The sequence below is a fragment of the Enhydra lutris genome, unplaced genomic scaffold (assembly GCF_002288905.1).
Source record: "Enhydra lutris kenyoni isolate GAN:26980312 unplaced genomic scaffold, ASM228890v2 scaffoldscaffold2, whole genome shotgun sequence".
Lineage (NCBI taxonomy): Eukaryota > Metazoa > Chordata > Mammalia > Carnivora > Mustelidae > Enhydra > Enhydra lutris.
Window position 1 is genome coordinate 53,999,634 of NW_019154086.1, and position 27,160 is coordinate 54,026,793.

The 27,160-nt window shown below is 39.7% G+C and overlaps 1 protein-coding gene and 1 pseudogene across 2 annotated transcripts in view; one reads left to right on the forward strand and one right to left on the reverse strand.

The window, feature by feature from the left end:
• LOC111150446 (coiled-coil domain containing 191) overlaps positions 1–27,143 on the forward strand; it is an 88,169-nt gene extending 61,026 nt beyond the window's left edge. For both annotated transcript variants that reach the window (XM_022507917.1, XM_022507924.1), the window contains 4 exons: positions 7,014–7,157; positions 10,903–11,055; positions 11,596–11,741; positions 26,205–27,143. In XM_022507917.1, the coding sequence (XP_022363625.1) occupies positions 7,014–7,157; positions 10,903–11,055; positions 11,596–11,741; positions 26,205–26,349 (588 nt within the window). In that variant the 3' untranslated portion in view covers positions 26,350–27,143. The remainder of the gene's footprint in view (positions 1–7,013; positions 7,158–10,902; positions 11,056–11,595; positions 11,742–26,204) is intronic.
• Positions 2,920–3,244, reverse strand: LOC111150459 (annotated as a pseudogene).
• Positions 27,144–27,160: the final 17 nt, after the last annotated feature.

The following is a 27,160-nucleotide window of genomic DNA, read 5'->3' on the forward strand; positions in this document are numbered from 1 at the left end:
CTATTCCATTAATCTATGTGTCTTTTTTTTTTAATGCCAATACCATACTGTTTTACTTACTGTAGCTTTGTGATATAGTTTGAAATTAAGAAATATGATGCCTCCAGGGGCGCCTGGGTGGCTCAGTGGGTTAAGCCTCTGCCTTCAGTTCAGGTCATGATCTCAGGGTCCTGGGATCGAGTCCCGCATTGGGCTTTCTGCTCAGCAGGGAGCCTGCTTCCCCCCCTCTCTCTGCCTTCTCTGCCTACTTGTGATCTCTCTCTGTCAAATATATAAATAAAATCTTAAAAAAAAAAAAAGAAAAGAAATATGATGCCTCCAGCTTTGTTCTTCTTTCTCAAAACTGCTTTGGCTATTCAGGATTTTTCATGGTCCCATACAAATTTTAGGATTTTTTTTTTTTAATTTCTATGAAAAATACCATTGGAGTTTTGATAGGGATTGCAATGAATCTATAAATTGCTTTGGGTAGTATGGACATTTTAACAATATTAATTCATCCAATCCATGAAGACAGTGAATCTTTCCATTTATTTATTGTTCTGTGAAAAGATTCACAACAGCTGTGTTTTGGTTTGTGAAAAAGAAAGGAAAACTTTATTATTGTTATTATAGAAACCTAATAGAAACAGAAGAGGAAAGAAATCTACACATAGATGAAGGTAATAGAAGGGAAGAAGCCTGGGCTATGTGCGTCTGCTTCCCCTCCCGGATTCCATTCTAGGGAGCCAGTGCGGCCTGGAGCAGGAGGGGAGGTGAGACAAGATTTAGAGATCTTGACATCCAGAACAGAAGGGCCAGTTCTGACCTAGAGACCAGAAAATGTATTTCAACAACCAGGCTCCCATCGTTATTCACACATCACAAGTCTCACAAACAACATTCCTTAGCCTGCCTATGTATGTGGCAGATCTTGGTGGCTGGTTATGCAGGACAAATCACAGAAGAAAAAAAAAAAAATCTACCCATATAGAACATTTGTGTCTTCTTCAATTTCTTTTATAGTTTCTGGTGGAGTCTTTAGGATTTTTGATATATAATATCATGTCATCTGCAGAGAGAGATAATTTTACTTCTTTCCTAATTTGGATGTCTTTATTTCTTTTTCTTGCCTAATTGCTTTGACACTTCCAACACTATTTTGAATAAAATTGATGAGAGTGGGCATCCTTGTCTTGTTCATAATAGTAGAGGAGAAGTTTTTCAGTGTTGGGTGTGACGTTAGCTGTGAGCTTCTCAAGTATGGTCTTTATTATGTTGAGATACGTTCCTTCTGTACCCAATTTGTGGAGAGGTTTTATCATAAAAGGGTGTTGAATTGTGTAAGATACGTTTTCTGCATGTATTGAGATGATCATAGGATTTTTATCCTTCATTTTGTAACATGGGAGTATCACAGTGAGTGATTTGTGGATGTTGAACCATCCCTGCATCCCTGGAATAAATCCCACTTGATCATAATGTGTGATACTTTTAATGCACTGTTTAATTCGATTTGCTGATACTTTGTTGAGATTTTATGTTCATCAGGGATACTGGCCTATAATTTTCTTGAGTCCTTGTCTGGCTTTGGTGTCAGGGTAATATTGGCCTTGTAAAATGACTTAGGGAAGTGTTCTCTTCTCTCACACTTTTTGGAAGAGTTTAAGAAGGATTGGTATTCATTCTTAAAATACTTGGTGGAATTTACCAGTGGCGCGCCTTCTGGTTTTGGACTTCTCTTTGTCGGAAGGATTTTGATTACTTATTCAGTCTTTTCGCTAGTAATCCGTCTGTTCAGATTTTCTAATTCTTCATGATTCAGTCTTAGTAAAAGTTGTATGTTTTTAGGAATTTATCCATTTGTAGGTTATTTAAGTTGTTGGTATATAATTGTTCATAGTAGTTTGTTATGATCCTTACTATTTCTGTGTTTTCTCTTTCATTTCTGATTTTATTTAAGTCTCTCCATTTTTTCTTAGTCTAGCCACAGGTTTGTCTGTTTTATCTTTTAAAATAGACATCTCTTAGTTTCTTTGATCTTTTCTATTGTTTTTCTAGTCTCTATTTCATTTATTTCTGCACTGATCTTTCTTTCACCCTTCTGCTAACTTTGGGCATAGTTATTTCTTCTTCTAGTTTGTTGAGATGTATAGTTAAGCTGTTTTAGATCTTTCGTTTATTCTAATCTAAGTGTTAACTGCTATAAACTTCCCTCTTAAAACTGCTTTTGCCGCATCTCATAAGTTTTGGTTTATTTTGTTTACATTTTCCTTTGCCTGGACATGTTTTTTGATTTCCCTTTTGATTTCTTCTTTGACTCGTTGGTTGTTTGTAAAGCATGTTGTTTAATCTTCATGTATTTGTGTGTTTTCCAGTTTTCCTTTTGTAATTGATTTTTAATTTCATAACATCGTAGTTGGAAAAGATGCTTGATATGATACCAGTTTTTTTCAATTTATTAAGATTTATTTTGTGTCATATAACATACGATCTACCCTGGAGAACGTTCCCTGTACTCTTGAGAAAAATGCGTTATTCTGCTGTTGTTGAATGAAATGTTCTGCATATGTCTGTTAGGTCCATCTGGTCAAACATATAATTTAAGTCCAGTGTTTCCATAGTGATTTTCTGTCAGTGTGATCTATCCATTTGTTTAAAGTGGGTTATTTAGGTTTCCTACTATTACTGTACTGCTCTCTAGATCTCCCCTCAGAATGTTAGTATTTGCTTTGTGTATTTGGGTGATTCAAAAATTGGGTGCATAAATTTTTTTATTAGATGAACTCATTTGATACATGAAATTAGGCAAAGAAAAATATATGCAACTGAGTAAAAAGAAGCACATTCTCATACTACTACACACAGCAATGGTCAAAAATAATTAATTGTGGAATGGATCCCAAGATTTAATGCAAAAAACACCCTACACAGAAAACTTCAGGCTTCTAACTTCACTAAATCTAATACTAAACACACTCCTTTTAGTCCTCAGCTTCTTGCAAGTCTTTTCCACTCTCTACTAACTGCAGATCAGTATATGCGGCTTCCAACCTGTGCTAGCAATCTGGGATCATTATCTAGGACTCTTATAGGATCTCTGCCTGCTTTTTAATTGAATGATTTTCACCATCTTCATCTTTCTTTTTTTTTTTTTTTCAATCTTTTCTTCTTTTGCTTCTGTTTCATGCATAATTTTTTCTTTGACCAATCACTTTGCCATGCCAGCTTTGATCTTGATCTACCTCACTGGAGGATTGACCATGATCCACTGAGCACCACGGGAAGGAGGAGTGGAGAACCAAGGGAACTGTGGAGGAAGACAGGTGTATAAATATTTATAATTGTTATATGCTCTTGATGAACTAACCCTTTTGTCATGGTATAATGACCTTTTTTTTTTTTTAAGATTTTATTTATTTATTTGACAGATAGAGATCACAAGTAGGCAGAGAGGCAGGCAGAGAGAGAGAGAAGAGGAAGCAGGCTCCCTGCGGAGCAGACAGCCCAATGTGGGGCTCGATCCCAGGACCCTGGGATCATGACCTGAGCTCAAGGCAGAGGCTTTAACCCACTGAGCCACCCAGGCGCCCCAAATGACCTTTTTTAAAATCTCTTGTTACAGTCTTTGGCTTAATGTCTGTTTTATCTGATATAAGGCTAGCTACTCCTACTGTCTTTTGGCTTCTGTTTGCATGGAGTATCTCTTTTCTATCACTTCACTTTCAGTCTCTGTGTGTCCTTAAAGTTGAAATGAGCCACTCATAGGCAGCAGTTTGGATCCTGATTTTTTTCTTCCATTCAGCCACTGTATGTATGGCTTTTCACTGGAGAACGTAGTCTTTGTGCATTTAAAATATTGATAGGCGTGGCTTATGATTGCCATTTTGCTAACTGTTTTCTAGCTCTTTTGTAGTTCCTTTATTCCTTTCTTCCTCTCTTGCTTTCTTCCTTTGTAATTTAATGATTCTCTATAGTGTTATGCTTTGATTCCTTTCTCTTAATCTTTTTTATTTATTTACTATAGGCTTATGCTTTGTGGTTGCGTGAAGCTTGCATAAGAAGTCTTGTAGTTTTAACAGTCTGTTTTAAGCTCTAACTTCAAATGTATGCAAAACCTCCACATTTTTATACTCCTGCTCCCAAAGTTTGTATTTGATGTCACAATTTACAACCTTTTTTTTAAGATTTTATTTATTTATTTTAGAGAGAGAGCATGAGTGGGAGGGGCAGAGGGGGTGAGAGAGAATCTGAAGCAGACTCCATGCTGAGTATAGAGCCCGATGTGGGACTTGAACTCACAACCCTGAGACCACAACCTGAGCTAAAACCAAGAGTCAGATGTTCAACTGACTGGAGCACCCAGGCACCCCACAATTTACATCTTTTATAGTGTGTATCCATTAACAAATTATTATTATAGTTATTTTTAATACTTTTTCTTTTAACCTTTATACTAGAGTTATAAGAGACTCACCTACCATCATTACCATATTATTTTCTATTAAATTATTTATATATATATATACCTTTACCAGTGAATTTTACAGTTTCATATGTTTTTATGTTACTAACTAGTGTCCTTCACTTAGAGCCCTTTTTAAAAAAAAAAAAAAAAAAGATTTATTTATTTATTTATTTATTTGAGATTGAGAGAGAGAGAGAGAGAGAGTACACGAGTGGGGAGGGGACATAGAGAGAGAGGGGGCAGGGAAGCAGACTCCGGATGAGCAGAGATCCTGATGCAGGGCTGGATCTCAGGACTCTGAGATCATGACCTGAGGCAAAACCACGAGTCAGATACATAACCGATTGAGCTACCCAGTTGCCCCTTAAATTAGTCCTTTTCAATGTTGGGATTTGAGTAAGGCTGGGCTAGTGGTAGTGAATTTATTTTGCTTTGGTTTGTCTGGAAAATTCTTTTATTTCTCCTTCAATTGTGAAGGACATCTTTTCTGGGTAGACTATTCTTGTTTGGCTGGTTTTTTCTTCTAGCACTTTGAATATATCATCCCACTCCCTCTGTCCTGCAAGGTTTCTGCTAAAAAAACTTGTTGATTGTCTTATGGGAGTGCCCTTGTATGTAACAAGTTGCTTTTCTCTTGCTGATACTCTACTTTTCTTTAACTTTTAACAGTTTAATTGTCTTGGTGCGTCCCTCTTTAGATGTATATTGTTTGGTATTCTTTGGGCTTCCTGGATACGGATGTCTGTTTCTTTCCCCAGCGAATTTTTCAGCCAGTATTTCTCTAAATAAGCTTTCTGCCCCCTCCTTTCTTCTGGAACCCCTGTAATGCATATATTTCTACCCTTGATGATGTCCTGTCAGTCCATTATGCTATCTTCATTCTTTTTTTCTTTTTCCCCTGATTGGATGAATTCTCTGCTCTGTCTTTAAATTGGCTTATCCTTTCTTCTGCGTGATATAGCCTGATGTTGAACCCTTTATCAAATTTTTCAGTTAAGTTACTGTATTCTTCAGCTATATGATTTATGTTTGGGGGTTTTTTAATATATATTTTGTATCTCTTTGGTGAAATTCTTTGTTCATGCATTACTCAGTGGGCATTTTTTTATGATCACTGTTTTGAATTGTCTATTGAGTAAATCATTTATTTCATTAAGATTGATTTCTAGAGACTCATCTTGTTCCTTTCATTGGAAGATATTCCCGTTTCTCTACTTTTCTTGACTCTTCCTGTTGGTTTCTGCACATGAAGTAAAGCAGCCACCTCTCATAGTCTTGACAGAGCAGTCTCTTGTGGGAGATGAACCTTCTCAGTCAACCTCACCCAGGTTCTTGACTGTCTCTCAAACCTTTGTTATCATCCAATCTGTTGTCTTTGTTCTTAGCGCCCAGTAGTTGAGCTGTACCAATACTTGTCAGTGTCCCAAAGGGGAAAATCTCAGTCAGCACCTAGATCCAAGCTGATTAAAAAACTGTACCCTCCTGTGAAATGTGTAAACGTGACAGTTCACAGACCTGTACCCCTGGGGCAAATAATATATTATATGTTAATAAAAATAATTAATAAAGGAAAAGAAGAAAAAATATATTTTAAAAAAAACAACAACACTGTACCCTCAAATAGCAGCTGGGAATGTAGGGTAACTAAGCCTCTTCCAGGGAGAAACTATGAGATGTGTTTTGCCTGCTCCCTCTGCACTGAGCCCACAAGGGGAGAAGGGTGCTCCTACACCCATTTAAAAATTACTTCTTTGTTACAGTCCAGTAGAACTTACAAATGTAAGCTCCGCTGGCTTTCCGAGCCAAGCAAACCAGGGTCCCATCCCTCAAGTGGTAATCATAAATGTTGGGTAACCAGATTGTGTCCAAGCTCCTTCCAGAGAGATGCTGGTTGTTTGGTTTTATTGGAGTGAGCTAGAGGGAGAAGGCAGAATAAGAGTCTATAGGGCACTTCCTTTGGGGAGGACCACAGCCAACCCCTAAATGTGTGCTAAATTAGAAGCTGGACCCTTAGGCATTAGCTTACTATACGGTCAGACCGCTTTCAGAGGGACTGGGAGATGGGCATGTTTGTCTGCTCTTTCAGGGCTGAACCCTAAGGGGATAGGAAGTGCGCACACATCCATTAAGAACCATTTCTTTGTTTCCTGTCGTTTTGTGTATCTCATGGACCCAAGCCCCAGTGGCTTTCAGAGGCAGTCATTTTATGGCCCTTTTCCTGAGTAGTTGTTTTAAAAGATGAAGAGCCAGATATGCAGTCCAAACCCTTCATTCCTCAGAGAGAAGCTCCAAGTTGGGAGTTCCCTCCTTGTTGTATGGTGCTGTGCCAGGGATGGGGCTCATGTCAGAAGTGTGTTACAGTCCTTCCTACCCAATTTGATATGGGTGCTTTTCTCATTCACCTGATAGGGAAGAGTCACTCAGCTAGTTTCTAGATTTCTAACAGAGGGTAATGCTCTGTATGTAGCTATACATTGAATGCATCCAAGGCTGGAAGGAAGTCCAGGACCTCCTATGTCACCATCTTGGTCCCTTCTCAGCATTTTCACTTTTTAATTTTTCCCAGAAAGAGCTAGAGAAGCAGAAGAGAATTAAGAGGAACCAGCAGCTGGAAGCAGTAGCCAAAGAACATTATGAAAGGATGTTGCTAAGGAGAAAAGGCCTGGAACCTTGGAAGAGATTGAGACTGCAAAACAAGCAAAACATCCAGGTATGGTGTCACACACTTCCTCCCAAAATTACAAAATGGACTTTTCAAATGGAATAAACACCCAATTCAAATTGAGTGCTGCTTGGTGATTTAAAAGCTAAAAATAAAAGCTAACCAAGTGTATGTAATTCTTTGTTTTGGATAAGAGTTCAGATTTGGTCTTCCAAGACAGAGAAAGATTTCTATAATTGCATAGGTTGGAAACAAAATGAGTAGATTTTTTATTAAAGACTTTTTCAAAGTAAGATGAATAGAGGCCTCTCTCAATTTTAGCCATGTTTCTCATAAAGAGGAAATAATTACCATAAAGTATTAGGTTTCTGTTTCAATAAAGCTGCATAACGCCCTCAAAAATCAGCAGCTTGCAATTTAGACATTTGTTTCTTACTCACACGTCTGTGGGCCAGCTGTGGATTACATTCAGGTCTCTCCACAGCCTCTTTCTGGCTTCAGCAGTAATTCAGGCCGTGCTTTTCACCTGGCAAATGTCTACTGTGCAACAACTAAGCCCAATGACGTAAACAGCCCACACCACACCTCTCCTTGTATCCGGTCCACTAACATTTCATTGGCCGAAGCAAATCATAGAGACAAACTCAAGGTCATTAAGGGGAGGAAAAGTTCATCTACTTCATTGAGGGGCATTATGAAATTACATACAAAGAGTAGGGATCTGTAATCCTATTATAGGGAACCATAACCTCCTCTGCCACACAGAGATATATAAAATCAAGTAACAGTAAGCTTCAAACTTACCCAGTGCATAGGGCAGGGCACTCTAAACTAAATGATCAGAAGCTCAAAATAGATGAGATGTTATTTTTAGAATTGTTTAAAATAAGCACAGTAATTCTAGGTATGACCACTATTACTTACACATTTGGCCAGGTTAATATTGAAGAGTAAAACTAGCGTTTTGGGTTATGAAAACCAAGTATCATGAGTCCCACTAAATTGAGTAATGCTGCAGATTATACCTCTGGAAATGTGACGTAGGCTCCCTGCCTATTCATTCTTCATTCTCTTTGTTTTCTCCCTGTTTTTCATACCTTTTTACCTTCCCAAAATTGTTTTTTTCCTCTGTCCCTGATTTTTTTGTCCTCAGCCTCCTTACCAGTGGTTCTGGAATTATTGAGTATTCCAAACCAGCTGAGGAAGGCCATTTGTGGTGATCTGGCCTGAGGGCAAGAGGATCCATCTGTGCCCCGAGCCTTTGCTATGCTGCTGTGGCTTTTTCCTTGTAATGAGAGAGAAGGGCTGACTCTCTAGTCTTCTGAGTGAATGAATCTGGAAATGAAATCTGAAATTTGAACTGAAAATTTCCTTACAGTACACTACTACAAAGATCATTTGCTATCTAACTGAATGCTTCTAGTTTTGTTTTATCTGGCTTTTGTATATTGTGGGGGGGGTCATTTATTAATACGCAAAGGAAAAGCAGACAGTGAATGGAAAGATTCATTCTTATATTCCTATCAGCTCTTCTTTTTTGGTCCTAGTATTTGAATAAATTCAAAAAAGGTATAAAATGCTGAAACAAATTGAATCTATGGGTGAATAACCAAATTCAAATTTTTCTATTTCTTTATTTAAATAAAAAAATAGAAACAGGAGTTTGATCTGAAAATGACAACTATAGGCTTTAAGTACAGAAAAACCCAATTAAAAGAAAAACAGGAAGACAGATCTGAAACCAGCCTTTCCAAACTTTTCTGTTCATAAAACCTGTTATCGTTCATCTGGAGATCTTACAAAAATGCACATTCCTGGTTTCACCTCCAGGTATTCTCGGTATGTCTGAGTTGCTGGCTGGTGTGTGTCAGGGAATCTGCATTTTTTAATAAGTAGCCTGGGGAATTCTGAGTGGTCTGAGCACCACATTTTGGGAATCACTGCTCTAGCTCATAACAAGTGCATTCGCTTCCTATTGCTGTTAAAACAAATTACCACAACATTAGCAACTTACAATAACACATTTACTAACTTAAAACTGGACTTGCTGGGCCAAGGTCAGAGTATCAGCAGGGCACCTTCCTTCTGGTGGTTCCAAGGGGGGTGGAATCTGTTTCTGAGTCTCTTTCACCTTCCAGTGGCCACCAGCATCCTGTTGCTCTCAGCTGCCTCCTCGAATCACTCTTCTCTCTGCTTTCAGGTCACATACACTAATGCTGACCCTGTCACCTCCCTCTGACAAGCATTCTTGTGATTATATTTAGGGCTCTTGCATATCATACAGGATAATCTCCCCATTTTATAATCTTTCACTTAATCATATCTGCAAAATCCCTTGTACCACAGAAGGTAACATATTTACAGGTTCCAGGGATCAGGACATGTACATCCCTGAGGGCCCACTATTCAGTCTGTCACATCAAGGTAGTAGAATTTTAGAGCGTTAGCAGTCCTCTCCACCTCTTTCTATTTGTAATAAGGGCACTGAGCCTTAGAAGTCACATAGCACATTGGTTACAAAGCCAAAGTGTAGCCAGCACCTGGGAACACAGTCCAGGAAAGCAACCCGGTTCTGGCATGTCATTAAACTGTAGAACCAGAGTAGTAAGGTAGATGGTAACCACTAGGTGAAAGTTAAAAAATAAGAAATAAAAGGAAAAGTTCTGGAGCACAGTAAAAGGAAGGGGTAGCTTCTTTACCCATCTGAGTTGGCTTCTAGGAAGGGATACAAACAAAATTAAGAAAAAAGAAAGATCCAGTTAAACAGTCCCAGCCTTGTTTGTAACATTTTTTCAGAAGAGTTATTTAGCATTTTTTCCCTTAAACTCATGTATCTATAGGATATTTAATCCAAAAACCATTTCAGAACTTCTTTGAGACCTTTTGATAATCTTTTTCTTCCTGGTTCTCTGTTTTCCCAGAGGACAAAGAGCAGGAAGCGTAGGAGTCTCCCCTTGCCTTTTGGCTCCCAGACTGGGATGAGTCAGGCCAGACAGTGGTTTCGAGTGCCCCAATGGCCTCCTGGATGGTCATTTGGGCCAATAAGTAGGACTGTCAAGAGATTCACTTGGATCACTCCCATTTATGGTGCTGGCTGGTTAGGCAAGGCTTAGAAAAAGGTGTAATTGTATGGATGGGATTGAGAGGGAAGGGTTTTTCCTGCCTGCCTCTTAAAAGAATACAACAGTTACCTTGTAAAATTCACAAACTCTGAGTTACATGTTTATTTTGGTAGAATGATGCTCTCTCTGAACCTTTTAAGTTGGTAAGACATTAAATTATTCATGTTATTTTCCTATCAAATGTTTTCGTGGTTTATTGACAATGTCTAAATTTCAGTGCTGGTGACAGCTCATACTAGAAAACTAGTTGAAAATATTGGCATTTCCTCAGTTAGACAGTGGTTAAGTACATAATAGAGAGGTTTATTATGGAGTTGCTGTCCAAGCTCCAGGAGAACAAACTGAGAATATCATCACCTACACACTTTGAAACTTGATGCAAGTGAAATAATGGCTTTGGAGGTTTATTCCATTTTCTTAATAACCAGCCAGTCACTGTGGTCTTCGGGGAGTCAGCGCTGCAAGGCTGTGCATGATGTGAATCTAAAACCCCCATAAAATAGGGTCAGTAGTCAGAGCTCTTAGGACATAGTCTGAATGCCCTTAAGATTATTCCCTCTATAGTGGCCTACATGTAGTTTATAGCATTATTTGCCAAGGTGATGTGTAGTTCCTTAAGTGATTAAACATACAAGGAATAAATTGCTTTTCTCATTTAAAAAATTGTCCAGGTGGCTGAAGAACATCACTCTTTGGCTCTACAGAGAAAATGCCTGCTGTCCTGGTTCCAGTATAGTCAGGAAATCCTGGCTAGGAACACAGCCCGGGCTGATCAGTTCTATTGCCAAATATTGCTTCGGAGAGTTATCCGGAGCTGGCTACAGGTAAGGCTACACAGGGAAGGAAGCTTTAAATACATGTCTTTGCTCAATCCTATGTAAGAAAATTAGGTGCAATCCACATGTCCGTAACTATTGTGGTTTTTTTTTTTCCAAGAACAATATAGAATAGTCGGTCCAGTTCCTTGCTTTGAAATGAAAATGAAAATGTCAAATCAGTTCTTCCTAAGTGTAAAACACTTTTCACACAGAGTGGCCATAAACTGTTTATAAACTTAATGTAACATTACATCAGCTTTTGCTTTTATACTCATTTCTTGTTGCTTATCCCATAATTGCTTAAGTGATTTTACTAGAAACCTACCCCCTCAGGCTTAGAACTGTTTCCACACCTCTGGCTCCATTGTTTTTTTAATACATTGCAGAGGATATTATCTTGGCTGCCATGCTATCTTTTTCTCTTTATGCCCCCAGTGTCCTTTGTTCTTTTGTATTTGTTGCAGTTCTCTTTTGTACTGTTTATTTGCTCTAATTCTTTGTCTGTGATATTATTTGTCTCACTTCTATTCCTTTCTTCATCCCCAGTACCTGACTGATCTGGAGGAACAAGTACAAAAACTGTGGGTACATTTTCTTCAGAAGAAGATATTCAGGGCCTGGTTTAATATGGTCAGGGAGGCCCAGATTGATTCCCAGAGCAAGCATGAGATTGCAGTGGAACATCATGACAGGTGAGGTTCTGATTTCTGAGGAAATTCACTCAGACTTCATAACTCTTCCACAGTGTATTCTATGCCTGGGATATGGCTTATGGATGAGGTGAGGGTTGGGAGAGCTGGGTACTTGAAGCTAACCAGACAGCGGGGGGAGTCCCAGCTCATCCAGTGACTCTTTGGAAACCCCTAGAACTCCTGGGTCTCCATCTTAAAATGAGGGGGAAGAGGATGCCTGCCCTCTCTGCCTCACAGGGGCATCCAGAGGGTGAAATGATGAGAAATACATGAATCACCTGAGCAAAGTGTACTGACTAATAGTCGTACAGGTTTATCTCTGAAGTTTAGTCTTTAACATTTACTCTGAAATACACCACCAATAGAGAAAAGTGTTTAAATCATACAGATACAGCTTAATGAATTACTGTCAAGTGGACTCCCATGTCACCACCACTGAGGTCAAGAAATAGGACACTGCTGGCCCCTGGAAATCCCCACAGGCTCCTTCCCAATTATAAGCCCTGCCCTTCCCTCCAAAGGTAAACGGCTCCCCTGACTTTTATAATGAGTACATCCTTGGGTTTCTTTTCACTTTGACCTAAGGATGCAGCCTTCGAGGCTATAATTTTGTGTTGCCTGGTTTGGAACTTTACAGAAGTGGAATCGTGGTATACATCCTATTAATATTTATAATACAGTGATGTCTTATTTAAGCCAGTGTCCTTAGGGAATAAGCTATTCTTATATACATTTTTGCTTGGATTCCTAATTTTAAGTATTTTGGATGGAAATGTTATAAATTTCATTACATACTTTCCCTTGAGAGTAAACAAATGATCTGTGTTTTAATGATCAGTAGTCATTGTTTACGAGCATGATGTGGTGGGCAGATGCCTCCACGCCCTGAGGCGGGAAGATTATTCTTTAACTGGAGAAGTGACCCCTAACTCACTGCACCCAGATTAATTTTTGGTTCCTTTGTTTTCATTTGCTTGTATGTGCCTTTCTGGTTTTTATAAAAGCATTCCTGTCTTGCCGCTAAGGTGCCCACCACCAGCAAACCCTATTCACCCTTGTTTACAGGTTACTGAAATCTGTGGGCCAGGAAAACAGTAAGCAAGTTGATTCTAATTTGGTCTAAAATAAAATAAGCAATGAGTGAGGATACTCAGAGGACTTGCCTTTGAATAAATGCTTCCCTTTGAAGGTTGACGTTTAAGACTTGGTCTGCATGACCCTGGACAAATAACCCTTCAGAGCTTCCCAGTCCTCTTTTGTAAAATGGGGATAACAACAGAACCAATCTAACAGCATTGTTGAGAAGACTAAACAGGGTAACATGGTACCTCACTTAGCACATGCTTAGCCCCCAAATAATAGCTATGTTTTATTTACTGTTGTTGTTCAAGTGTTGTTATTAAACATCCTATTTGTCCACCTTTATTATCTTTCTGTTTCTCAGCTGCCATGTACAGACTGAGAGATTCACTGGGACGGCTGCCCAGTGTGGCGCAGGACAGCCAGAGAGGGTGTTCACACACCCCAGAGAGGAGGGGAGCAGTGTCAGGATTTCCATTTTCAGGCAAGGAAACGGAAGCTGCAAGTAGCAGATTGATTTAGTACACAAATACCAAATGATGGAGCCTGGGCTCTGAGTCAGGCTTTCTGACTCCAAACCATTCTCTTCTTCCTGTAACCCACCTTCTTCGCCAGTTTTCTAATTCAGTCTTGTTTGTAAACTGTAAGATACAGTAGTAAGATAGTGGTCCTATGCAGGGCTTGAAGTTAGGAAATCAGTATGGGAATCCATGCATTCAACAAGAAGTAAATTCTCAGTCAGTTTCTAGTTGATATAAAAGCATCACCAGGGGTGGCTCACTCAGGTTGCGCGTCTACCTTCAGCTCAGGTCGTGATCCCAGGGTCCTGGGATTGAGCCAAGCCCTGCATTGGGCTCCCAGCTCAGCAAGGAGTCTGCTTCTCCCTCCCCCTACTTATGCACTCTCTGTCTTCTGTCTCTCTTGCTCACCCTCTCAATTAAAAAAAAAAAAAAAAAATCTTTAAAAAAAAAAAAAAAAAGAAAAATCATCGCCAGGACTTGATGGCTTCCATCTTTGCTCTGTCCTCCATGGCTGACCCCTCCATGGCTCCTCAGACAGACCTCGTGGCTTCCTTGGAGCTTTCACACAACCTGATCAGTGCACCTCCCTGACTACCCAGTCTCTATATCCCTGTCAAGCCACTGTCCCACCCTGTTTTCTTCATAGCACTGAAGACTGTCTGAAGTTATACATTTATTTATCCTCTGTCCCTCCCAACAGTAGAAGTGCCGCATCTTACTCATCTTACTCAGTGCTGTGTTCCCAGGTGGTGGTAATCCCCAGTACAGGTGCAGAGCAGGTACTGTGATACTCGGTCCGTAAATGAATGGATGCATTTTCTTGCAGGAGTGACACTATTGTTTAGTCACGGGTCTTTTAAAAGGAACTTTAACATTTAAAAATTGATATTCAAGTTCTTATTCAGTGTTATATGAATTAAAGAATATTATCTAGAAAAGTTGTGGGGGAAAGGGAAGGAAGGAGAGACATTAGTGTGAGGCCTCATCTAAAAATTTCAGTAACACTGGGGCGCCTGGGTGGCTCAGTGGGTTAAAAATTTCAGTAACACTGAGATGATCCTAATAAGAACATGAGGTATAATCTTACATATTTATATCACTTCTTAATATATTAATTTATAATTACATAGAGAGTTACAATCTGTAAATCTGGAATTTTATACTTGGTGGGACAAGATGTCAGCCAGACCTAAGTGTCTCATCATCGGTACTTCCTGTGGAGTTCTGCCATGAGAGCTCAGCTGTGTGCTTGTCCGGCTCCTCTTGCATGAACCAGTAGATTTTTTTTTAATATTATAGATACTGTTCTATTGGTTTCACATATGTGATGGCACTGGATAAATGACATCTCCATGACTGAGCAATTACTATTATTATCCTCATTGTTTTAATTCCAGTGTAATTAATATGCAGTGTTAGTTTCAGATATACAATATAGTAATTCAACAATTCTATACACTACTCAGTGCTCATAACAATAAGTGCACCTCTTTAATGAAAATTAAAGGGGCTTATTAGAGAAATCTCAGAGCCTTTAATAAATGTGCACTGTGAGTCTTTTAACAGAATAAATGTGTACTTTTTGCTAAACTTTTTTATTTTTAATTTAAATTCAATTTAGTTGACATAGATTAGTTTCAGAGGTAGAGTTCAGTGATTCATCAGTTGCATATAATACCCAGTGCTCATTACATCAAGTATCTTCCTTAATGCCCATCACCCATTTATCCCATTTATCCCATTCCTCCTCCCACCCACCTCCTCCCCAGCCACGCTCTGTTTCCTATAGTTAAGAGTTTCTTATGGACTGCTTCCCTCTCTGTTTTTAATCTAATTTTTCCTCCCTTTCCCCTGTATTCATCTGTTTTGTTTCTTAAACAGTAAATGCACTCTTAATCGCCTTCACCTGTATCACCCATCCCCATACCCCTCTCCCCTCCGGCAACCGCCAGTTTGTTCTTTGTATTTAAAATTCTGGGGGTTTTTTGTTGTTATTTGTCTCTTTCTTACTTCTTAAATTCCACATATAAGTGAAATCATACGGTATTTGTCTTTCTCTGACTTACTTTACTGAACATTATACCTACCCTCTAGATCCATCCATGTTGTTGCAAATGGCAAGATTCCATTCGTTTTATGGCTGAATAATATACCATTATATATATGTATGTGTGTGCGTGTGTGTGTGTATGTTATGTTCGTATAATACACACACACACACACCACATCTCCTTAATCTATTATATTGCTTCCATATGTGGCTATTGTAAACAGTGCTGCAATAAACATGGGGGTGCTTACATTTTTTCAAATTAATGTTTTTATATTCTGAGTAAATACCCAGTGGAGGGGTGCCTGGGTGGCTCAGTAGGTTAAAGCCTCTGCCTTCGGCTCAGGTCATGATTCCAGGGTCCTGGGACCGAGCCCCGCATCAGTCTCTCTCCTCAGGAGGAGCTTGCTTCCTCCTCTCTCTCTCTCTGCCTGCCTCTCTGCCTACTTGTGATCTCTGTCAAATAAATAAATAAAATCTTTAAAAAATAAAAAAATAAAAAAATTTTAAAAAACCCAGTGGAATTACCTGATCATAGGGTATTCCATTTTTAATTTTTGAGGAACCTCCATACTATTTTTTACAGCAGTTGCATCAGTTTGCATTCCTAACAGTGCACAAGGGTTCCTTTTTCTCCACATCCTTGCCAACACTTGTTATTTCTTAGGGTTTTGATTTGCATTTCCCTGACGATGAGTGATGTTTCATGTGCCGGTTGGCCATCTGTATGTCTTCTCTGGAGAAATACATCTTCATGTCTTCTGCCCCATTTTTTAATCAGATTGCTTTTTTGTGTTGAGTTGTATAAGTTCTTTATATATTTTGGACACTAACCCCTTATTGGATATATCATTTGCAAATATCTTCTCCATTTTGTAGGCTGTCTTTTTGTTTTGTTGATTGTTTCCTTTGCATAAGTTTTTTTATTTTGATGTAGTCCCAATAGTTTATTTTTGCTTTTGTTACCCTTGCCTTAGGAGACCTATCTAGAAAAATGTTGCTGTGGCTGATGTCCAAGAAATTACTGCCTATACTCTCTTTTAGGATTTTCATGGTCTTAGTTCTCACATTTAGGTCTTTAACCCATGTTAAGTTTTTCTGTACGGTGTAATTAAGTGGTCCAATTTCTTGCTTTTGCATGTAGCTGTCCAATTTACCCAACACATTTGTTGAACAGACTGTCCGTCCTTTTCCCATTGCATAGTCTTACCTCCTTTTTTGAAGATTAATTGCCCGTATAATCATGGGTTTATTTCTGAGCTCTCTATCTTATTCCAAAGGTCAGTGTTTCTACTTTTGTGCCAGTACCGTACTGTTTTGATTACCACAGCTTTGTAGTTTATCTTGAAATCTGGGATTGTGATACCTCCAGTTTTGTTCTCTCTCAAGACTTCTTTCACTATATGGAGTTTTTTTGTGGTTCCATACAAATTTTAGGATTATTTGTTCTAGTTCTGTGAAAGATGCTGTTGGTATTTTGATAAGGATTGCATTTAATCTGTAGATTAACTGAGTTGTAGGGACATTTTAACAATATCTGTTCTCCCAATCTATGAGCTTGGAATATCTTTCCATTGGTTTGTGTCATCTTCCATTTCTTTCATCACTGTTTTATATTTTCAGAATACAGGTCTTTCACCTCCTTAAAGTTATTCCTAGGTATTTTATTATTTTTGGTGCACTTGTAAATGGAACTGTTTTCTTAATTTCTGTGTCTGCTACTTCATTACTGGTGTATAGAAATGCAATGGACTTCTGTATATTGAATTTGTATTATGCATCCTTATGAATTCATTTATTCTACTAATTTTTTGGTAGAGTCTTTAGGGTTTTCTAGAGGTAATATCATGTCATCTGCAAATAGTGAAAGTTTTATCTTCTTCCTTACCAGTTTGGATGATTTTTATTTCTTTTTCTTATCTGATTGCTGTGGCTAGGACTTCCAGTATTATGTTGAATAAAAATGGTGAGAGTGGGCATCCTTGTCTTGTTCCTGATTTAGGGGGAAAGCTCTCCATCTTTCACTATTGAGTATGATGTTAGCTGTGGATTTTTCATGTATGGCCTTTTGTTCTTTCCTTCTCTCTCTTTCTTTCCTTCCTTTCTTTCATATCTGGCCTTTATTATGTTGAGGTTTGTTCCCTCTAAACCTACTTTGTAGAGAGTTTTTATCATGAATGGATGTTGTACATTGTCAAATACTTTTCACTTTTTCTGTATTTATTGAAATGATCATGTGGTTTTTAATCCTGTCTCTGATTTTAATCCTGTCTCTAATCAATGTATCACATTGATTCTTTTGTGAATATTGAACCACCCTTGCATCCCAGGAATAAATCCCACTTCATTGTGGTAAATGATTTTTTTTTCTAATATATTGCTGGATTAGGTTTACAAGTATTTTGTTGAGGACTTTGGTGTCTGTGTTCATTAGAGACATTGGCCTATAGGTCTCTTTTTTATAGTGCCTCTTTTTTTTTTTTTTTTTTAAAGGTTTTGTTTATTTATTTGACAGACAGAAATCACAAGTAGGCAGAGAGGCAGGCAGAGAGAGAGAGGGAAGCAGGCTCCCCACTAAGCAGAGAGCCCGATGTGGGGCTCGATCCCAGGACCCTGGGATCATGACCCGAGCCGAAGGCAGAGGCTTCAACCCACTGAGCCACCCAGGTGCCCCTCTTTTTTTTTTTTTTAAGTAGGTTCCACCCATGCCCAGCCTGAAGGCCAATGTAGGGGTTAAACTCACAACCCTGAGATCAAGAGTCAGATGCTTAACCAACTGCGCCACCTGGGCACCCCTTTCTTGTAGTGTGTTCATCTGGTTTTGGTATTGGGGTAATGCTGGCCTTATAGAATGAATTTGGAAACTTTCCTTCCTCTACTATTTTTTGGAATAGTTTGAGAAGAATAGGTCTTAACCTTCTCTTTAAATGTTTGGTCAAACTCCCCTGTGAAGACATCTGGTCCTAGACTTTTGTTTGTTGGGAATTTGTGGTTACTGATCCAATCTCATTGTTGGTAACTGGTCTATTCAAATTTTTATTTGAGTTTTGGGAGGTTATATGTTTCTAGGATTTTATCTACTTCTAGGTTGTCCAATTTGTTGGCATATAGCTTTTCATAATATTCTCTTACAACCCTTTATATTTCTGTGGTATTGGTTATTATTTTTCCTCTTTCATTTCTCAGTCCTCTTTTTTTGTTGATGAGTCTGGCTAAAGGTTTATCAATTTTGTTGACCTTTTCAAAGAACCAGTTTCATTGATCCTGGTTTCATTGATCTGTTCTCTTGTGGCATTTTTTGTTTTTTGTTTTGTTTTTACCTTCAATTTATTTCTGTTCTAGTCTTTATTATTTCCTTGCTTCTACTAGTTTTGGGTTTTGTTTGTTCTTTTTCTAGCTCCTTTAGGTATAAGGTTAGGTTTGAGGTTTTTCTTCCTTCTTGAGGTAGGCCTGTGTTGCTATAAACTTCCCTCTTGGAACAGCTCTGGCCACATCCCAAAGATTTTTGGACTATTGTATTTTCATTTTCATTTGCCTCCGTGTATTTTTTGATTTCCTGTTTGATTTCTGGGTTGACCTACTCATTGTTTAGGAGCATGTTATTCAACCTCTATGTATTTCGTTACTTCCAGATTTTTTTCTTGTGAATGAAAAGATGCATGGTATGACTTTGATCTTTTTGGATTTGTTGAGAGTTGCTTTGTGTCCTAACATCTGATCTGAGAATGTTCCATGTGCACTGGAAAAGAATGTGTATTCTGATGTTTTAGGATGGAATGTTCTGAATGTATCTATTAGATCCATCTGGTCCAATGTATCATTCCAAGCTATTGTTTCCTTGTTGATTTTCTGTTTGGATGATCTTTCCATTGATATAAATGGGATGTTAAAGTGTCCTACTATTATTGTATTACTATCAATTACTTCCTTTATGTTCACTGGCTGCTCTATGTATTTGGGTCCTCTCATGTTGGGTGCATAGTTATTTACAATGATCTTCTTGTTAGATTGTTCCCTTTATGATTATGTAGTGTCCTTCTTTGTCTCTTTTTACACCAAAATACATGGTAACTAAAATAGCAAAAAGGTAGTGCTAGAGAGTTTTAAGAGCAACAAGAAAAAAGTTACATATAAGGGAATCAGCTGATTTTTCAGCAACGTTGCAGATCAGAAGGAAGACATGATATATTCAAAGTGCTGAAAAAAAAATTTCCAACCACAAATATTTTATTCAGCAAGGCTAATCTTTCAGAATAGGAGACATAGTTTCCCAGACAAACAAAAATTAAAGAAATTCATCACCACTAAACTAGCCTTACAAAAAATGTTAAAGGGGATTCTTTGAGTGGAAAGGAAAGACCATAATCAGGAATAAGAAAAGTAGGAAGCACAAAAGCAATAAAATTAAGTATATATATAAAAATCGGTCATGAAGATAAAGGACTAGTATCCAAAATCTATAAAAGCTTATCAAACTCAACACCCAAAGAACAAATAATCCAATCAAGAAATGGGCAGAAGACATGAACAGACATTTAGGCAAAGAAGACATCCAGATGGCCAACAGACACATGAAAAAGTGCTCTACATCACTTGGCTTAAGGGAAATACAAATCAAAACCACAGTGAGATACCACCTCACACCAGTCAGAATGGCTAAAATTAATCAGTCAGGAAATGATAGCTGTTGGCGAGGATGCAGAGAAAGGGGATCCCTCCTACACTGTTGTTAGAAATGCAAGCTGGTGGAGCTACTCTGGAAAACAGCATGGAGGTTCCTCAGAAAGTTGAAAATACCGCTATGCTACAACCCAGCAATTGCACTACTGGGTATTTACCCTAAAGATACAAACGTAGTGATCCGAAGGAGCATGTGCACCCGATCGTTTATAGCGGCAATGTCCACAATAGCCAAACTATGGAACGAGCCTAGCTATCTATCACCAAATGAATGGATAAAGAAGTATTCCATATACAATGGAATACTATGCAGCCATCCAAAAAACTCAAAATCTTGCCATTTGCAGCAGTGTGGATGGAACTAGAAGGTATTATGCAGAGGAAATAAGTCAATCAGTGAAAGACAATTATCACGTGATCTCACTGATACGAGGAATTTGAGAAACAAGACAGAGGATCATAGGGGAAAGGAAGGAAAAATGAAACAGGATGAAACCAAAGAGGGAGACAAACCATAAGAGACTCTTAATCTCAGGAAATAAACTGAGGGTTGCTAGAGGGCAGGGGGGGTGGGAGGGATGGAGTGGCTGGATGATGGACATTGGAAAGGGTATGTGCTATGGTGAGTGCTGTGAATTGTGTAAGACTGATGAATCACAGACCTGCCCCTCTGAAACAAAGAATACAAAAAAAAAGGGGGTGGTCAAGAGAGTCACAGAATAAAAGAATGTAAAGTATGATACCATATATCTAAAACATGGTGGTTGGGGGAAGAAGGAAGTAAAAATTTATGGCTTTATAATGAGTTCAAACTTAAGCAACCATCAACTTAATATAGACCACTATATGCAGCAAATGTTATATGTAAACCTAATGATACCAAAAACATGTGATACACAAAAAATAAAGAGAAAAGAATCCAAGTATATCACTAAAGAAAGCCAACAAACCATGAGAGAAGAGCAAGAGAAGAAGTGAACAAACAACGACAAAAATAACCATAAAACAATGGCAATAAGCACATACTTGTCAATAATTACTTTGAATATAATAGACTACATGCTCCAGTCAAAAGACATAAGATGACAGAATGAATAACAGAGCAAGACCCATCTATATGCTGCCTACACGAGACTCCTTTCAGACCTAAAGACACTGAAAGATTGAAAGTGAGGGGATGGACAAACATTTATCCTGCAAAAGGAAGGGAAAAGAAAACTGGGGTAGAAATACCTATGAGGGACAAAATACACTTTTAAAACAAAGACTGTAACAAGCAACAAAGAAGTACTTGTGGGGCGCCTGGGCAGCTCAGTGGGTTAAAGCCTCTGCCTTCAGCTCGGGTCATGATCCCAGGGGCCCGGGTATCGAGCCCCACATCGGGCTCTCTGCTCAGCAGGGAGCCTGCTTCCCTTCCTCTCTCTCTCTGTCTGCCTGCTTGTGATCTCTGTCAAATAAATAAAATCTTTGAAAAATAAAAAAAAAGAAGTACTTGTTTATTTCCAATATTGCCTCAATACTATAGTTCTGAAGCATTCTGGAGTCATAGGCCCCTTCACAGTAATAAGTCATATACCAAGACCCCCAGATATTCCCCTATGCTCATCCCATACAGTGTTATATAAAATGTCAAGGAGTTTTTGGACCACAGGTTCAGAACTCTTATGTTGTGACTTAAATCACATTTATTACATAAAACATCCACAGGTCATCTATCAAAACATACTTGCCAAGCATAAAAAAATACCCAATAACATGGTGTCTGGCTCTCATAATTCAGTAGACCACGTGCTATAGGAGTTCTGAAGAGGGAAACATAAATGCCAGCAATGACAGTCTGGGAAGATTTCCTCTGCGGGAGTGGGGCACAGCATTTCCATTAGGGGAGAACAGTAGGAGATGAAATATAGAAGTCAGAAAGTGGGATGGTAGGCAGGAGAACTGTGAACAGAGGTAAAAGTGAGAGACGGGTGAGGACGGAGTGGGCAGATAGCCGACGACGGGTGGCTGTCAGTGGAGGCCTGGATGGATGAAGGAAGAAAGCCAATTTGAAGCAGCTCCACTCCTTGTAGCCTTTTAGGTTTTAACTTCCAGCAACAAAAATCAACATTATCAGAAACAGCATATAGCCATTAGCCATAGAGTTAATGGGGGCTGTGATGCATTCCAGGATTTCTTGAGAAGGTCAAGAAGCTAGACTAAATCCCATCTGTGCCTCGAGTTGTGAAAATACAAACTGAGCTACTCTACATTTTTGTTTCAGCCGCATAACTTTGCTTGTAATTCCTTACACACACCATGCTGTTCTTGCCTCTTTTGCCTGTACTCAAGACATGTTCTCTTCTAGAAAAAGCCTTTTGTCTGACAAAACTCAGTTCAGATCATCTCTTTCAAAGACTTGTGATGCCCCTCACTACCAGACTGGGGGAGTACCCGGTGCGTATCTCCACCATGACGGCCCCTCACTGCTTTGAAGTGATCTGTTCACCAGGGTGACTCCGTCTTTGGGCAGAGATTGTCTGGCTTACCTTCACAGCCCTAGTGTGCACGTAGTTGTGTTACCCTAAAAGGCCATTGCGGGTCTCCCCTCTGACAGCAGATAATCTCACTTCAACTTGGGATCCTCCAGAACCGTGATTCCAGAACCTGACATTAATATAATCTTTTCTCAACTAAAATTCAAGGGTGGTGGCATTCCTTGTTGGATGTGATGTTACCAGAGGGCTTTTTAAACAGTAGGCACAAGCGCACCTCAGAGATGTTGTGGGCTCAGTTCCAGACCACTGCAGTAAAGCGAATGTCAGAATTAGCAAGTTGAATGAATTTTTATTTCCCAGTATTTTTGAAAGTTATGTTCATACTATACTATTAAATGTGCAATAGAGTTATGTTTTAAAAAAACAATGTATAGGGCGCCTGGCTGGCTCAGTGGGTTAAGCCGCTGCCTTCGGCTCAGGTCATGATCCCAGGTCCTGGGTTCGAGCCCCACATCGGGCTTTCTGCTCAGCAGGGAGCCTGCTTCCTCCTCTCTCTCTGCCTGCTTCTCTGCCTACTTGTGATTTCTCTCTGTCAAATAAATAAATAAAATCTTTAAAAAAAATTAAAAAAAAACAATGTATATACTTAACTTAAAAATACTTTATTGCTAAAAAGGCTGTCATCTGAGCTTTCAGGGGGTCTTGATCTTTTTGCTGACAGAAGGTCTTGCCTCCATGTTAAAGACTGCTGATTGATTAGGATGGCCGTTGCTGAAGGTGGAGGTGGCTGCTGCAATTTCTTTAAAAAGACAACAGTGAAGTTTACTGCACCTATTGACTCCTCCTTTCACAATTTCTCTGTAGCATACGATACTGTTTGGTAGTATTTTACCCACAGCAGAACTTCTTCTAAAATTGGAATCAATCTTCTCATCCCTTGTTGCTACTTTATCAACTAAATTTATGTAATATTCTAAATCCTTTGTTGTCACGTCATCAATCTTCACCAGGAGAAGATTCCATCTCAAGAAACTACTTTCTTTCCTCATCCATAAGGAGCCGCCATTCGTCCATTAAAGCTGTAGCGTGAGATTGCAGCAGCTTAACCCCATCTTCAGGCTCTACTTCTCATTCTAGTTCTCTTGCTGTTTCCCCCACATCTGCGCTACTTGCTCCACTCCATTCTGGAACCTCTCAACCCATGAGGGTTGGCATTGACTTCTTCTACAGTCCTGGGAATGTTGATATTTTGACCTCTTCCCATGAATTATGAATGTTCCTAATGACAGCTAGAATGGTGAATTCTTTCCAGAAGGTTTCCAATTTACTTTGCCCAGATGCATCAGAAGAATCACGATCTATGAGAGGTATAGTCCTAAGAAATGTATTTCTTAAATGATAAAGAATTGACAGTCAAAATGACTCCTTGTTCCATGGCCTGCGGAATGGATATTGTGCTAGCGGGATGAAAACATTAATCTCGTTGTCCATCTCCATCAGAGCTCTTGGGTGACCAAGCACATTGTCAGTTAGCAGTCCTGTTTTGCAAGGAACCTGTTTTTTCCCCTGAGCAATAGGTCTCAACAGTGAGCTTAAGATATTCAGTAAACCATATTGTAAACAAATGTGCTGTCATCCAGGCTTTGTTGTCCCATTTATAGAGCACAGGCAGAGTGGATTTAGCAGAATTCTTAAGGGCCCTGGATTTTGGAGTGGTCAAGGAACACTGGCTTCAGTTCAAGTCACCAGCTGCTTAGCCCCTAACAAGAGAGTCAGGCTTGACTCTCTTGTTAGAGGCTTGAAGCTTTGAAGCCAGGCATCGACATCTACGAAGTCTTGGATGGCATCATCTTCCACAATAAGACTGTTTCATCTACAATGAAAACCTGTTGTTCAGTGTAGCCATCTTCATGAATTACCTTGGCCAGACCTTCTGGAGAATTTGCTGCTGCCCCTTCACTTTTGTGTTACGAAGATGGTTATTTCCTTAAACTTCATGAACCACCTCTGCTGGCTTCCAGCTTTTCTGCAGCTGCTTCTTCTCTCAGCCTTCCTAGAATTGAAGAGTTCGGGCCTTGCTCTGGATTAGGCTTTGGCTGAAGAGAATATCATGGCTGGTTTGATCTTCTATCCAGACTATTTAGACTTTCTCCATGTCGGCAATAAGTCTGTTTTGCTTCCTTAGTATTTGTGTGTTCAGTGGACTAGCACTTTTAATTTCCTTCAAGAACTTTTCCTTTGCATTCACAATTTGGCTTTTTGGCAAATGATGCCTAGCTTTTGGCCTGTCTTGGCTTTTGACATGCCTTCCTCACTAAGGTTAATCATTTCTAGCTTTTGATTTACAGTGAGAGATGTGTGACTTTTCCTCTCACTTTAACACATGGAAGCCAGTGCAGGGTTATTAACTCACCTAATTTCAATATCCTTGCGTCTCGGACTAGGGAAGCCTGAGCAGAGGGAGAGAGATGGAACGGCTAGTCGAGCAGTCAGAACACACACATTTATCAGTTAAGTTTGCTGTCCCATGTGGACGTGGTTCATGCCCCCAACATCAGTGTTCACAGCAAAGGTCACTGATCCAGATCACTGCAACAGACACCCGTGGTGATGAAAATGTTTGAAGTATTGAGAGAATTACCAAAATGCAACACAGAAACATGAAGTAAGCAGATGCTGTTGGGAAAAGTGGTGCCGGCAGACTCGCTCAGTGCAGGGTTGCTGCCACAGATCTTCAGTTTATGAAAAAGGCAGTATCTGCGAAGTGCGACACAAAGAGGTATGTCTGTACATCTAAGTACCTGGGCCTCAGACCCTGTAACTGTGGTGCTGCCTTTGCTTCTCCAGCATCTTTTCCTTGAGGGCTCTGGCTGCTAGAGTCTTTGGTCCACGGGTCCTGTCTCGAGCATAAGACACAGGCTCTGATCAGATCACCTGAGGGTGTCTCATGGGCCGCATTTTCACAGGCCCCTGGGTGCTCTGCCCAAATGTCTCCTCACAGAGGGTTTCCCTGATTGCCTGATGGGAAATAAAAATGATCTATCAGTCCCTCCATCCTATTTTGCCACTTTATTTTCTTCATAGCATTTCTTTTTTTTCTTTTTTAAAGATTATTTATTTATTTATTTGACAGAGAGAGATCACAAGCAGGCAGAGAGGCAGGCAGAGAGAGAGGAGGAAGTAGGCTCGTTGCTGGGCAGAGAGCCCGATGCGGGGCTCGATCCCAGGACCCCAAGACCATGACCTGAGCCGAAGGCAGCGGCTCAACCCACTGAGCCACCCAGGCGCCCCCATAGCATTTCTTTTTAAAAATATTTTATTTATTCATTTGACAGAGAGAGACACGGCGAGAGAGATAACACATTCAGGAGGAATGGGAAAGGGAGAACAGGCTTCCTGCTGAGCAGGGAGCCCTAGGCAGGGCTTGATCCCAGGACCCTGGGATCATGACCTAAGCCGAAGGCAGATGCTTATCGACTGAGCCACCCAGGCAACCCTTTTCATAGCATTTCGGTCTGAATTCCAATTTTGCTCTCTGTATGTTTTATATAACACTGTATTCAAAGAATCATTCTTCTACAGTTTTTAATATACTTCAGATGGAAAGTCAACTTTTCCGTAGTGCGTTTAACTTTTTTTCCTTTTCTGTTTCAAGGAGGATTCTCTGGGTCACATTTGAGACATGGAAGAAGTTTGTGAAATTTATGAAAGAGGAAAGAATAAAAGAAGAAAGGCGAGAGCAACTCCGTCGGAGGGTGGCTGAAATTCTCCCAGACTTCCAGCCGCTCGCATCCCGGTGACCCTCGGGCAGCAGAGACTGGCACCGCGTGAGCGCGCGGGGTGCGGGACGGGCATCCATGCGTGAGGGCAGACACCCGCTCCGTCACCTGGCAGATACTTCTTGGATCGAGAGGATTACCTGGGCAGTTTTTACTTCCTCCTTTGATTTCTGTTGGATTACTAATTAGTTCACTAAAGCATTTATCACAGCAGGATCAAAGAACAGTGTAAATCTCAACTATTCAGATGCATTCTATATATTTTTAGCATCATAAACTTTAAAAAGGACAAGTGTTTCCTTGCCTGAGTCTCCAAAGGAAACGTGTCCTTCTGGTGTACCATGAGTTGTTGACAAATGTAACTTTATAGAAATTCAAGGGAGTGAATATGCAGGGAAGGAGTCCTAGTGGTCGGTGATAGTGCCTTAGCGTCAGCAACAGGCGCTCTGCTGGACGCCATGCACCCCCCACACCCCCCCACACTCCCCATGGAAAGCCGCCTATCAAATGGGACTCAGTGCAGCTGCTGCAAAGCGCAGGACTATCTCCTTATTTGGGGGACACGGTGGCACCAAAGACCCTTCTCTTCAGTGCATCCTGACAAGCATGAAGGGAATTCCAAAAGCTAATGTAACGCTCTCAGGGGCAGTCCAGCGATTCGTTAACATGTCTGCACGTGCTCCCAGCTGCAACTTCTAAATAACATACCTGTCTGTCCTCTAGCCTTCAGCTCAGTTTGATCCACATAGCGCGATGGATTCAAAGAATGATTTCATCTTTAAGGTGCAGATGACTATAAAGACTGATGAAATGCTCTTCTGTGAATTGTCTG